Here is a 15,316-nt window from a genome sequence, read left to right as displayed (position 1 = left end):
TAAGCTAGAAATTAATAACATTTGAAAAATTAATGTTTGTGGCGCGTGGTTCACACCGTAATGATATTTACCCAAATTTCCATCTTGACTCATCCATAAAAAGCAAGTGTGCAATGTCACTGGTATCAATATAGAACCACAATTTTCACAGTAAGCACACACAAATGTATTTATATATATCTTCTCATTGCCAATTGCACATGTCATAAACTCACAACCCAACCCCAAAACTCTGCAGAGGCTGAGAAGAAAGAGCCTTGAGAAACAGAACCAAATCCTTTCCTTAACTTTCACGCCTCCATTACACCTCTCTGTCTCTCTACCTCTCACTTCTCATAAAAACTCTGTTCTCTCTCTCTATCTATCTCTCTCTCTCTCTCTCTCTCTCTCTATATATATATATATACACGCCTCCTATGCATCTAAAAGTCACATAACACTTTCTGATTCACTCCTCATTGATTCTAATCCAAAACCATGTTTTTTTAGACTCATACTATATGCATCACATACTATCTAAGTAAAACGGAGTAAGGAAAACAGAGTAAAACAGGGTGAAAAACAGAGGTTTTTCATTTTCTTATTATTTTCTTTTATTTTCTTGGGGTTTCCACTACATGGGTTCTTGTAAAGAAGGAGAAGAAAATCAACCAAAGTGCTTGTGGGTTCAAGGGCCTATCATTGTAGGTGCAGGACCATCTGGTCTAGCAGTCTCAGCTTGTCTCAAAGACAATGGCGTGCCCTCTGTGATTCTTGAGAGGAGTGACTGTATAGCCTCTCTGTGGCAACAAAAAACCTATGATCGTCTCAAACTCCACCTTCCCAAACAGTTCTGTGAACTCCCATTGTTTGGTTTCCCAGAAAATTTTCCAAAGTACCCAACCAAGCACCAATTCATGTCATACATGGAGTCATATGCTGCACATTTTTGCATTGAGCCAAGGTTCAAACAGGCGGTTCAGAGTGCTGAGTTTGATCATGTTGGTGGGATTTGGAAGGTTCAGACTCAGGACTGCAAGTATTTTTCTAGGTGGCTTATCGTCGCCACCGGGGAAAATGACGAGCCGTTCACGCCAGAGATTCCGGGGATTGAGAGGTTTCAGGGGCCTGTGGTGCACACAAGTGTGTACAAGTCTGGTTCTGATTTCAGAAAGCAGAGGGTTTTGGTTGTTGGGTGTGGGAATTCTGGTATGGAGGTTAGTTTGGACCTCTGTAGACACAATGCGAGCCCTCATATTGTGGTTAGGAACTCTGTAAGTCCATTTCATTTTTCTAAGTACTTTTCTTTTTTGTGTTCAATCACTGTTTCTGGCTGTGCATTATAATCAATTTTTATGCAGTTGAAATAAAAATGGAGTCACCGAGTTCAAAGATATTTTTGAACAATTTCATATCCTATATACACACTGTGTGTTTCTATATATATATATATCAATTACCATGGTATACATCCAAATCAACTTTTTTCGCAGTCACAATCATTTGCAATGAAGATATTTTCAAATTTGTTCCTTTGGTATCTGCTTATATGTTTAAGAAGTAATAGTATTTTTCACAATTCTTTTCATGTGGCCATTATTTGAATTTAATACATACAGGACAACATCAATAATATACAAAAACATATACTGTATTTATTTCTTCATTTGGATGTATCTAACACTTCTTTGAATCTGTTGTTGTCTCAGGTGCATGTTCTTCCTAGAGAGGTGTTTGGCATCTCAACTTTTGGAATGGCCGTGTTTCTTCTCAAATGGATACCATTAAGACTGGTAGACATGTTCCTCTTACTGCTCGCAAACTTCACCTTAGGCAACACAGACAGATTAGGCCTCCGGAGGCCGAAAACCGGTCCAATTGAGCTCAAAAACGCCACCGGAAAGACACCGGTGCTCGATGTCGGAACACTATCCCAAATAAAATCCGGTAAAATTAAGGTAACCAACAACCAAACAAACCATTAAAGTGGGGGTTTTTTATTTTTTTATTTTTTATATTTGTGGCACAATCTTTTGCTAATGTTTGTTAGGGTTTACAGGTGATGGAAGGTGTGAGAGAGATAACAAGAAATGGGGCAAAGTTTGTGGATGGACAAGAGAGAGAGTTTGATTCTATAATATTAGCAACTGGATACAAGAGCAATGTGCCTTGTTGGCTCATGGTAAGCATGACCAACCATGTTTTGTTAGTTTTTATATTTTTATCTTATTATCAATCTTATATCGCTTTCTGTCTTACACATTCACCAGGCTACAAAACGTTTCTTAGAATTCCTATACAAAAGAGAAAATCTGATGACATTTGTTTGGATTATTCTACATTTTTCTTAGAAACTTAAAACTTTTTTGTTGGTTTTGCTGTGGTGTTGCTGTCATGAAATATTCTGTTTTCCTAAGGACGATGTTTGAAAAAAAAAAAAAAAAAAAAAAAAAAAAAAGGGCAAAAATCTAGAAAGTGACCTCTTTCCAACCTTTCCTCTATTGATTCACCAATATTTCTCCTTTATTAGTTACTTTAGCCAAACACATCCTTAATCTTGAGGCTTATCACTTGATTTCAATTTTGAAATGCAGAGTGGTGATTTCTTCACAAAAGAAGGTATGCCCAAGACACCATTCCCCAACAGTTGGAGAGGTGGGAAAGGATTGTATACTGTTGGATTCACTAGAAGAGGCCTCCTTGGGACTGCGTCAGATGCCGGTAACGTCGCCCGAGACATAGCTGATCAATGGAGGACAATACGAGGCTGCAAAAGTAGTTGTAACTCTCATATGATCCTAAAGAGACATCCATGAACAAAAACATTGAAATAACAAGGTTTCAAAACAAAAAAAAAAAAAAAATTTGTTTAATTTTCTTCTTTTTTTTTTCGGAGGGTTGGTTTTATATGGAGGTTTTATTCAGCAGAACTCTTATGTTAATTTCCCCTTATTTTAGTTGTAAATCAACCAATTTTGCATAGGGTTCTGCTTTCCCTTCTCAGACCATGTATGTTTATTAGCTTTGTACAATACCATTTTGTTAAATAGAACATTTTCTCTAATTCCAATTCGATTTTGAACTCTTATGTCCTTTGTTGTCTATGAAAAATAAATGGTATGTTAACTGGTGGTCAACGCTTGGATCATGATTTCTCATGTTTGAGAAAAAAGCTTGTGGTCGCTTTTTAATTAGTTGCAGAGAGTACTTGAAAAAAGAAGACTTAAATACTTACTATCATTGGCTTTGCCAAGGTGAGGTACAGTTGAGCTACCATGGACTCGCCTTTCAGTGGCCTACTTTTGGAACTCAAATGCGCGGGGTAGATTGCATCACTTAAATATTACTAGTTAATACGGTTATAAAGGCATACCCATCTGCAATATATATCTGTGTGTGTGTGTGTGTGTGAACGCACACAAAAACATGTTGCAGACTCTCACATTGGTTAATAACCAGAGTGCTAGAATGACCTTTTTCTGAGCCACATAGTTACAACGAGATTACATTTACGGTGAAGGTCTAAAATTTCAAATTCAAAGATTTGGTCAGTTTAAATCTTTTGTTCTTTCAATAAATAATAAATAATGGAAGTTTGGTTATGATGATGCATAGGACGGATTGAGAAAGTGGTGGGAGGGCAACCATGAAGTTAGGGGAGGGAGGGAAGAAAGTGAATTTAGTATAATTTTTTTATAATTTTAAGGGGGCCAAAGTGAAAATCCTCTGTCCCTGATGATGCCATTTCTAGATTTCTTCACAGCTTTTCAAATTAGAGGATGTGCTAATTGTCCAAAATTCAGAGAATTTCATGAAAAATTGTACTTTGTTAATCACAGGGTTTCAATCCAAAGATATTTGAATCAATTTAAAAATAACAAATTATTTGTGTGAGAATTTAATATTCTATTTGAGTTTGTGATCATATTCAGCTTAATTTCAAGCTTAAACCTAAAGAATATTCAATGATCAATGGCAAAGCTATTATGGAATAATGGCACTTGATCATTGGAATTCATAAAGCTCAAAGACCATGGATAGCATATGCTTGTGGTGAGTGATACAACGTTTGTAAAGTAATAATATTTGTTGCATGATGATTAAAAGCTCAAGTTTAGACCTTAAAAAGACTGTCACCTAATAAACTAATTGTGCACATCATTCTAAGGTCTCCAGGATAATTGACTTATCCTTGAACTTAGTTGATTCATGCAATAAGAGCAAAAGAGTCATTAATCTTGTTAAAATTCACTTTGGTCTTTAGAATTTGAGCATTTGCATTTACAAGTGACTTGGACACTATTTGATAACTTAATACAGCGTTGAAAACTGAAAACAGCAAATGATTTTAAAATTTTAATGCATTTATTAAAAATTTAGAATAAATACCGCTTAAAAGATGCTAAATTTTTAAGCAATAGACAGATCACGTATTGCTTATCGCATAACACTATAAGTAATTTACATTTTAAAATTATTTTATTAATAATAATTTTATTCCTAAATAATTGAATTTTTCAGAAGTTTCAACACTTTTCTGGACTCTCACTCTATATTCTCTCTTAAACATGCCATATCTATTGAAATGTTAATGAGCTAGTATGAGTTAAACATCATAAAATAGAATTATTCCTAGAATATAATTCTTCTTTACCCAATATCTTTAACACCTGCAAATATAGCTTTATGGATACATATATATTTTCAAATTCATATTGAGCCCATATATTATAAAAATTCATTTTTATTTAGGTTGCTAAGCCAGAAATAAAAATATAATACGAATACACAATGGGTTACATTCATATTGTCAAATCCATATTCAACCTATGTATTCTAAATTTTTATTTTTCCTTGGTTAGATAGAAATAAAAATACAACATCAAGATTCATCGCAAATATTTTTTATGATCACTTTTGACATTAATATTCATGGTTAAAGTAATGATACATTTCACAATTTATTATTATAAAAATATTATGAATAGAATATATTGAGAATAAAAATGTAATGTATACAAAGTTCATATTTTAGGTTTTACATTTGACAAACAATATTAAAGAATTTCGCGCTTAAAATTAAGACACTATCAAGCAGGTTTTCAGATTAATACATTTAACATTTAAAATTTCAGTGTTTAAAATTTAGTACTTGAAATTTTTAGTAAACTAATTGGTAAAGAGCCCAGCTCTCCGAATAGGTGTACCTTTGTTCCAGTTCTCTTAAACTTGAGTTAGTTTTATATTAGAATACTCCAAAGTACATTTTTTTAAGAAAACAAAATATATATATATATATAAACATATCCTAAGAAAATTAATTTTCCGAAACATTAAGGTGCAATAAAATAAGATTTAAATAAAGGAAGTTAAAAAGAAAAATGTGATCATAATTGGGATATTTATATAGAATATGTTTAAAATAAAAATATATAAAAATAATATTAGAATTGTAATTCGATTCGGATTGACTTCGGTTGCTGACACCTCAACCTAAATTTACTCCTAATTAAGTTCGGGTTGATATTTTTTAACCCATATTGAACCCTAATCATAAAAATGGTTGTCCAAGGGTTTGAAAAATCATACTAGGCTCAGATTGTCCTGCCCAAGTTGCACCTTATTGTTAGAAGGGAAACTTGTCGCAAATCGAATCCATACGAGGAAGTAAATAGATATATAAAAATTGGATGTTAATCTCACTTATAATTTAAATTTTTGGATCGGGCCCAAAGCACCTGGCCCAAAAGAATCCATGTCAGCATCCTCAACAGTCTGGGCAATTGTAACGAAAGCGTTTTGTATAACTGTATATTCTTAATTAAGAAAAAGACTTGTCAAATGAAGACACTTAAACATTTAGATGATCTATTATTTTCATAAAGACATATCCAAACACGCCTTAATTAAAATGCTTTAGTTGTCACATTTCTCAAAAGTGCTATAGGTAGAAGGTCCTTGTTGACTTTAAAAAAAAAATTTAGATAACTTTACCAAATTAGAATATCATCTTAAAAATTTGTTAAAGCATTCATACCTTCTTAGTCTAGAGTTGAGCTTTCATCACTTGTTTCATCCCCCCTCCTTTCTTTTTTTTTCTTTCTTTTCTGGTTTTTTTTTTTTTTGTAAGTATTCGTTTCACCTATTAATCTAGCTACAGTGAAATTTGATTTACATATCTATCCATTGACGAATATTTAATTGTTACATTCACTATCCTTAGTTATTGTTGTATAAGGGTTGATTTCCCTTGAAGTCTAAGTAAGGTGTTCATTTAGTAAAGAGAGACAAGTTTGTGAAGCTTTGTAAAGGTTCCCTCGATCTCCACTTGTAAAGGAAAGTGTTATAGACAACAGTAGGTTTGGAATCCTCGAGAGGTACCTTGAGGCATGAACGTAAGCATGCTAAACCACGTTACGATTTGATTTTCATTGTGTTTAGGTCTCTCTACCCTTATCGATGTCTATTTAAATTCAACTTTGTTCGCTTATATATTTGTTGAGTTTAATTTCATTTTAAACAGTCTAATTGAAAGATATTCTAGCGCTTGCCAAAAGATTCAATTCACCCCTCCTTGATCATTGTTTGGATAATAACATATAACCATACGTGCATGCTAGGTTTGCAAATAAATGAAAGAGTAAAATTCCAAAAAAAATCAATTCCAAGAACTATTTTGGACGTATTGCGAAATTTGAACTATAGATACATATGGAGGATGGACGAGTCAAAAAATTATAGAAAACTTCGGAGATATCAGATTCCGAATCTCTCATCTCATGTTGAAATTTACGTATTGAATAATCCAAGAGATTATGGTAGCTAATAATACTGTAGAACTTGTTGTAGGTATCTAGGTCTCGCCCCCCACCAGCAAATTATAACGTCATGATCAGTGAGAAAAGCTCTGTCTCTCTCTCTGTCTCTTTCTATATCTCTCACGCTGATTATTGAGATAATGATGGGGCTCTGACCCCCAATTGTAGTAGACTTCTCAGAAGAAGGGATTGACAGCTCCGAAACCTTCCAATATTGTGTTGATGCAATTAAGCATCACCAGGTCCACACTCTCTCTCCTCCTCTTCACTGACTCTCTCTCTCTCTCTCTCTGAATATATGTGAAATAGTTATATATTTAACTCTTTGTGTAACTCTTTATCTGTTTACTCTCTGTGAATGTGAATATGTATCTCTCTGCCGTCACAAGACAAAAAGGGTAGAGACGAGAGAGAAAAGTCCAAGAGAGGGGGTGATTTAAGATCTGGAGGGAGGGAGGGAGGGGTTGCATTGAATGACAAAACCTAATCACACGCTTCCAAAGCACGCGTTACGGTGAAACCACTACGTCACTACTTTACCCTATACCACTCTACCCTATCCAACCTAGTGTGTCACTGTCCATTCTGCAGAGAAACTCACAACCAGATTGCATGGTTTCTCTCTCTCTCTCTCTCTCTCATCCATTTCAAACAACTCAAGAGTTACCCAGAAGCACATTCAATAGACTCTCTCTCTCATTAATATATATATATATATATATATATATATTTATATCTATATTTATTTTAAATCAGTTTGCATGCGATACCTTTGACCTGGACTGCATAAGATTTTCGAAATTTTGAGAAATTTAGGCAAACTGTCAAATGTGAGACTCTTCGTGCATAATAATGTCTCCGATGGCCGAAAAATAATTTTGAGGATGAGAAGTCAATAATGTCTTTATATTATAATAATATATTGTATTACATATTTTATAAAGGAATAATAAAATTATTATTTTATAAATTTTGATCAACCAGTCTTGTCGAGAAAAAAAGAGTGGTTGAGCACATATCTCAAATTTCAAAAGAAGTCAAATTAATAAAATTTGAACCGGCTACTAAGCTAGTATAATTTATCATTTTTTTAAAGAATAATAATATTTAGACTTTTTAATCAAACCTATTTGTGCAGAAAGATTTCTATCCACTTGAGGCAGTGAATAAACTCAAGGAAGGGTCTCATCCCATGGATAAAAACAATTCTCTTAAACAAATAAGTTTAACAAAACGGTTTAGGAATTATTCTTCATTTTAAAAGTGGAGTTTTTTTTTTATGATTCTTTGTCACCCAGTGTGTGTGTGTGTGTGCGTGTCTATATATATTTACATTTGGCTCCTTTATGAGGGCGTGCTTGTGTCACACAGTGCTGTTGTAATTTGTAAATATATCCAAAGTCCAATGCAGAAGCGTATCTAACGCAAGTATAGGTTGGCATGACATGGCATGCATGCAAATGTACCAATCAAAACACTGATGGTGCATGCATGCGAATTGCCATGCATATATATAGACACAGTACACACACATTGGTAATTCAGAGGACATGCATATTTATACTTGCTGTCATATTACTGAACTGGAATTCTGAATTTTGGAGTGTTTTGGGCTTCTTTGGAAGTGATGATATATATATTCTCTCTTCATTCTGCTCAATAGAGGTTGTTTTCTGTTGATTTGGGTCCACTTTTTTTTTTTCGGTCTCAGTGGTATGTTGCTTTTGAACTGAACTAAGATCATCAGCATATGCCGACACTACCTTTTTCAATACTCACCTTCTTCCCAACACATTCAGTTTTTGAATCAAATTGATGCTCGTAATTAAGTATATTCATTTATCTTATTAAAAACATGGACACGCGAGTTTAAGCTATCATAGAAACAAATGAACACGTGAGCTTCTTGACAAAAATAATATATCACTTCAGAAAATTTAATCCAATGGAATTTAATGATTTATATTGTTCTCATGCTTCACGTGCATTCGGTATGACAAACCTAATAATAGTTTTAGGGGACTCGAAACTTTTACCTTTCATTTTTAATAAAGAAGAGATATTACTAAGCCGTAGACCCTGGTGATATGACAAATTAATTAAAATTGGTCATTGCAATGAACCTGAATGATAGTGTGCTATTCCATCATTCTGTATGTCGTATACCTATACAGTACTTTGTACAACAATTCATGTTGTTATATCACCTATCCAACAACTTTATATTACATATGCAACAATTAATTTTACATCTCCACCTTCCCCCACCCCCCCCCAAAAAACTATTGGGGTTTTGCAACTGACCCCCTTGAACTATAAGAAACCTCCCTGAATTATGATTTTTTTGCTAAAAATCCCATAAACTATTGATTTGTTGCATTCTGATAGGTGGCTTGATCGGAAATATTAAAATACAAATTTACCCTTACTTAAAACTACGTCGTTTAGAAAGTTATACCTGATGTGGCCGTTGATAATTTCATAAACCAATAAAAACGTGACACCCTTTTTGTTACCCTCATACCCAAACACATCATAACAGACCCAAACACCTCCATTGCTTTCAGCCCTCAAACAGAGCATATCGGCCCTCAAATAGAGCAAATCGGCGGCACTGATGATGGTGACAAAGTGGCGTAGAACGTTGCGGCGCTTGAACTTCAGGACTGGGGTTGGGACACGATCAAGGTTCTTGGAGACGTCGGCCGCATCAATGGAAACACCTCTGTTTTCGAAAGCCCTAAAATCAATCACTTTGTTTTCAGAAGCCCCAAAATCAGTAACTCCTCAGTTTTCATCTTCTATTCACCCCACCACCCCCAAATCGACTGATTGCAAAATCCCTAATGAGACAAACCAATCAGAGCATTATCAAGCAAATCATCCTCATCGTTGCCCGGATCTCGCTGTCGTCGTCTCCTGCGCCTGCCCTGCCACCGTCTCTTGCACCGACGTACTCGTCGGTGTTGGTATATTATATATGGCTCTTGCGCCGACGTACTCGTCGGTGTTGGTATAATATATATATATATATATATATATATATATATATATATATATATATATATATATACATATATATATATATATATACATACGTGTATATATATGTCTGTGTGTATGTCCAATTCCTCTTCGATTAAGCACGTTACACCGGCGACGGCACCAGAGGATATATGAGTGTGTTTGTGTGTGTATATTATATGTGTGAGGTGGCAGTAATGGTAGTGGTGAAAGTGGGGTGGTGGTAGTGGTTGGTGATAGTGGGTGATGGTGGGTGGTGCCCCTCTTTCAACTCAATTCCTTTTTCTTTCCTTCCTTCGTCAAATCAGAGAGATTAGAGAAGGGGGAAAAAAAGAAAACCCAAAACAAAGCAAATCAATTCAATTCAATTATGTGCAAGGCTGAAAATGGTGACGTGATGGCTCGGCAGTGGATAAAGGCGACAGCGACGAGCTCGGATGGATTGAATTGGCCGTGGATGATAGATTGAATTGACTGTGGAAGAACTACGGTGGTGAGCTCGCTAGCTGAAGTCGTGGCAGCGGCGGTGGTCGGCTGTGATGAGGAACTGCGGCTCAATTGGTGGAGAGCTCGGCCGTGGCCGGCGAGCAATGGGGTTTCAGACGGCTGCCGACGAGCAAGAGAAGCTCGGTTAGCGCAGTGGTGGACAGCCCTATCAGGTCCGGTGTCTAGTTCAAACCCTATACCTTCGACATACTCAATTCCAGGTCCGGCCAAGCTTCATTCTATCAAAACAGTTCGGCAAACTTCATTCCAATCATCACCGACCGAACCATTGATATCGGCCACTGCCGAGGTTCAAAGACCAAACCAAAAGCTACGGCAGCTCTGGCCACAGCTTACATCATCCACAACCTCCGGCGAGCTTCCCTATATTTCAGAACTGAGTATTTCAGTCCGGTGAAGATGCTACATCAATCAACCATTCCGATGACAGCTCAGATCAACGAGACCCAAAACCGAAAGTATAAGGGTGTGTTTGGGGTTTATAAAAAGGGGTATGGATTTAATAGTTATAAGGGGCATTAGTGTCTTTTCATGGTCATGAAGGCATTATGGTCATTAAAAATATAGTATATGTCATGTGACCATCACGTGATCACTTTAACGGCAAAATCCGACCGGAATAGTGACGATCGGGTGATCTGCAACTTTTTTGCATAGTTCAGGGGGTTTTTTGCATTTTTGGAAGTTCAGGGAGTTAGTTGCAGATTTTTCCATAGTTCAGGGGAGTTTTTTGCACTTTTCCCTAACAACTATGTTACATTGTTGTATTAACAGGTCTGTGATCTAGTGGTTTAAGGCTCCTACTTTCCAAAAGAAGGTCAGGAGTTCGAGCCTCAGTAGAGGCCATGAGGCTATTGCACTATGATATATCGTATGGGACCAACAAAGTAGGGGAGGTGTCCATGATCCCCTCTCTACAAGCACGCACGGACCTAGCAATTGCCTTCACCGAATTTTTTTATTATTATTTTTTATATATTACATAGTATTATCACGTGACAAAATACCCAATTATGTTCAAGTAATTTACTCAAAAAAAAGTGTGACTGGGCCTATATATTGGGCCGGACTCGAGTTTAGTCGGAGTTCAACCTAAGACATAAAAATACTAGGATAAAACATCTGGGGTTGATCTGTTTCTGTCTGGCCTTGCTTGGGCCTAAGCTCAACCCATAAATACTAGTGAGCGTTCGGCCTGTCTGGTCTTGATTGGCCTGTTATACTTTAATAAAATAATATCAATAAAAAAAGGGAAATTATGTTGCCACGTATTTCCTTGATGGCTTCAATTTATGATTTTGACTCATTGTACTCACATGGGCTATTAATCATATACACATTATAAATTATATATATATATATATATCGTACTTCCTAAATTTTAACCCCACCAATCAGTGTAGTCTGCTAGACGGGGCAATATTGGGCCAAATTGGTGCAATTAGTATCTCCAACAATTGGTGTGGTTGGGTTATTGGGCCACGGAGTTATGGACCTCATTCACAATATAATTTTTTTTTTTTTTTTTTTTTTTTTTTTGTCGGTATTCACAATATAATAAATAATAAAAATTTACAAAGAGCATTACTTTTCCTTTTATAAAAATTCCAACGTCTTACCACTTTTCTAGATTGCCTAAATAAGTATTGACTTTGTATTTTTATTTTTTTAATATGAAATATTCATTTATTTATAGACCGAATTTTTTTTTTCAAATTTTTTAAGGAGATTTCAGATTTTAAGTAAATATTGAGCATAACATCAATAAACAAAAGCGTTAAATTTATAATTATTAGATAATATTATAAATTGTATGCTAAGGTTAAGGTTAGTCGTCTTCACCTAGCCTGCTACCATATATAGCATTATTGTAATAAGGAGAAATTTGTCCCACATCGGAAGAAAAAGTGAATGGAGTATATATGGGTGGAGTGTTAGTCCCACCTAATAGCTTAAATTTTTTGGTCAGATCGCGAAACACCCACTCGTTACAGTTGGTATTAGATCCCATCCGTTACAATTGGTATTAAATCCAGATCCAATCCTTGATCCAGTAGGTAGGGTGGCCCGATTTGCAACGAGGGCGTTGCGAGTTCGAGTGGGAGAGAATGTAACAAGGAAGAGCTTGTTTCACGTACATCAAATTCAAATGAAAAAATGAATAGGTATAATCCATTTAATAACATAAGCTTCTGAGTCGAAGGAAATATCTTATTATTTAGGCAATCTACACGAAGTTAAGTGCAATTATCCTTGAAAATATCAATAAGTCCTATCATTGATCTTAACAGAGGAACCAAGCGTCGCACTAAACTTATTCTTAACAAGACTCAAGCTGAACTCTGGCCCAACAAAGTAAACCAAAATCAAAATTCACCCATGTTAACTCTCCAAAATGCCCCCATGTGTAATTTGAAATTACTTTGGTGGTACAGAGAAAGACAAAATAAGGGTGGTAGGCGCATTATGGTCCATCCAATGGTCATTTATTAAATCTTATAAAGCTAGGTCGACGTCAGCGGGTCCAAAAATAATTTACAGAAGTTTCTAGATTTGGGCCGACTTATTATTTACTATTTATTGCTAAGTGTAAAGAATTAAATCACAACAACTGAGTTAACTCGTTTGTTAGTCGCACTTCCTTGTTTGTAATTCTAGAGAAACTGTGAATAAATAAGTTTAAATTAGAGTTTTTTTTTTTTTTCCCCCTCAATAACCAAGCTTTCTATCTCTTTTGCTTTCAATATTAGAAAATTTTATTATACTCTATAATATATATAGTTTTTTTTTTTTTTTCATTTTTTGACAGGAAAAGTACACATCCATTTATATATTTTTTAATAAAAATTTTGATGTTCCATTATTGGGTGAAATAATTTTTTTGCCATTCATTAAAAATGTGGACTTGAATTCTCCTAAATTGACAGAACCAAAACTAATAATATTGTGAACAATGATCAACTCGTGTGAGTTACTTTAATTAAATTTGTGGTGGGGTAGGTAATGAATATAATTTAAGGTAACGAATATAATTTTGTCAATGTGCTGCGTTGACAAGGAGAGAGCTCGTTTATTTCATTTTTTTTTAGTAAAAGGAAAAAATTTTGGTGCATATATATATATAATATATATATATAACTATTCACATGTTCATTATTTTGTAAAGAATTTATACACAAATTAAATCTTAGTCAATAAATATAAAAGCATAACTTACTTTTTAAATTTCAATTTTGTATGAAAGAAATTTTAATTTCACAAAATCTCTTAAACAAATAAACATGCGTGAAGAAGATCATATTTCGCTATTTGAAGTGCACAAGGATCCTTGTCCACCCAACTATAATAAAAAAATTGTAACAGTGTCAATTTTTTGAACAAATTCAACTTAAAAGGATCCTTGTCCACCCAACTAGAACCCATATTACTCTGTCCCAAGACTCCCAATATATTAGTAATATGTTGCACCTCATTTATAGTAATTATTTTAAGCTCCCAACCCATATAAATTTTTTTTTTATTTTTAAAAAGGGCTTTTATTAACATCCATAAAGTTGAAATATTTTGAATCCAAAAAATAAATCTAAGTTGCTGGAGTGGAGACAATGTGTTTGTGAAGTTGAAAACACTAACTAAAAAACCTTTTGTTGTTTTTTTTACAACAAAGGCCAAAAGAGTCATTGACATGTTTGGCTTCCAACAGAGCGGATGATGGAGAGGCCAAAAAGATGAGACTCAGATAACCTAGAAAAAATGGACACAAATTTCAAATCTTTTTGTTTTTTTATTGGATAATGCTTGTGTCCGAGGTTGGATGAAGTGACGAGTAGGAGTGGCAAATTACGATCCGACCCACCACCATGACTCGAACACTACACAAGATAAACGGATTTTGATTGACCTTAAACGGGATTCGGTCATAAACGGATTGACACGATTAATCTATTTATTTAACCGTGTCAGGTTAGGGTTGAGGGGTTTAATCCGTTTAACTCAATATGTTATAATCATGAATATGAACTATGCAATATGTTATATGTTTAAACCCAATTACTATGGATAGTTAAATTATTTCAACATAAATCTTGTCTACGCCTTATGACTTTTTTTTTTTTTTTTCTTATTTTGAATATTTGGGTTAATTGTGACAAATTTTTTCTATTGTTTATTATTTAATTAAATATTAAATGTCTTATTTTGATAAACAGGTCATTAGGCCATCTCCAATGCTAAAAGTTATTTTCGCAGGCCAAATCTATATTTTGACAGGTGTTACAGTGCCAAAATGTTACATTTTAGCAATTCTGCTCTAATAGTGCATTTCATGCAAAATACTATTTTTTGACACAACCACTATTCTTTTTCAACTATCATTCTCACCATTCATATTTGCAACAATAATATTAATATTAGGCACATTCCAAGTCAAGCTGTAGACATTAGAAAGAAACTAAAATTAAACTTAATTAAAAAGAAGCAAAAATCTAAAATATCTAGTCAAAAAAGGGCAAAAAAAAAAAAAAAAAAAAACAAAACAAAACAAATTTTTTATAAATTTTTTACCACTATTTGTGAATTAATTTTTTTATATAATTTTTTTTTCTTTTTCAGAAATTTATATTATAAATATATATATATATATATATATGTATGTATACTATATATATTTGATTATATTATTATTAAAAATATATATATTTTTAGGGCAAATCATTTCAGCCTCCCCAATCGCCTCCATCTCTATTCTCGTTCTCAACTCTAAGAACTTGCCTTCTCTCTCTCTCTCTGCAATTGCAAACTACAAAATCTACAAGAATCAGAAGTTCAAAACCCATATATTTCAGTTTATCTATCTGTCTGCAAGAATCCAAAGTTCAAAACCTATTACATATATCAAAACCCATACGGCGTATCATTTGAGATTGTTCAAAAAATTAAAACCCATATCTTTCAGTTTCCATCTCCCGCTGTTCCAGTTTAGGTTCGTT

General features: G+C 34.3%; 1 protein-coding gene across 1 annotated transcript; it reads left to right on the top strand.

Moving 5' to 3' along the window:
* The first annotated feature begins 223 nt into the window (after positions 1-223).
* Positions 224-3,009, top strand: LOC132284805 (probable indole-3-pyruvate monooxygenase YUCCA4). The gene is made up of 4 exons (XM_059786933.1): positions 224-1,253; positions 1,689-1,937; positions 2,039-2,161; positions 2,574-3,009. The coding sequence occupies exons 1-4, from the start codon at positions 618-620 to the stop codon at positions 2,793-2,795; spliced, it is 1,230 nt and encodes a 409-aa protein (XP_059642916.1). The 5' UTR covers positions 224-617; the 3' UTR covers positions 2,796-3,009.
* Positions 3,010-15,316: the final 12,307 nt, after the last annotated feature.

The sequence above is a fragment of the Cornus florida genome, unplaced genomic scaffold (assembly GCF_030987335.1).
Source record: "Cornus florida cultivar Cherokee Brave unplaced genomic scaffold, ASM3098733v1 CherokeeBrave_3.0.0_Hap2_Chr11, whole genome shotgun sequence".
NCBI lineage: Eukaryota > Viridiplantae > Streptophyta > Magnoliopsida > Cornales > Cornaceae > Cornus > Cornus florida.
Note: the sequence above shows the minus strand (reverse complement) of the source record. Positions and strands in the feature narration are given on the sequence as shown.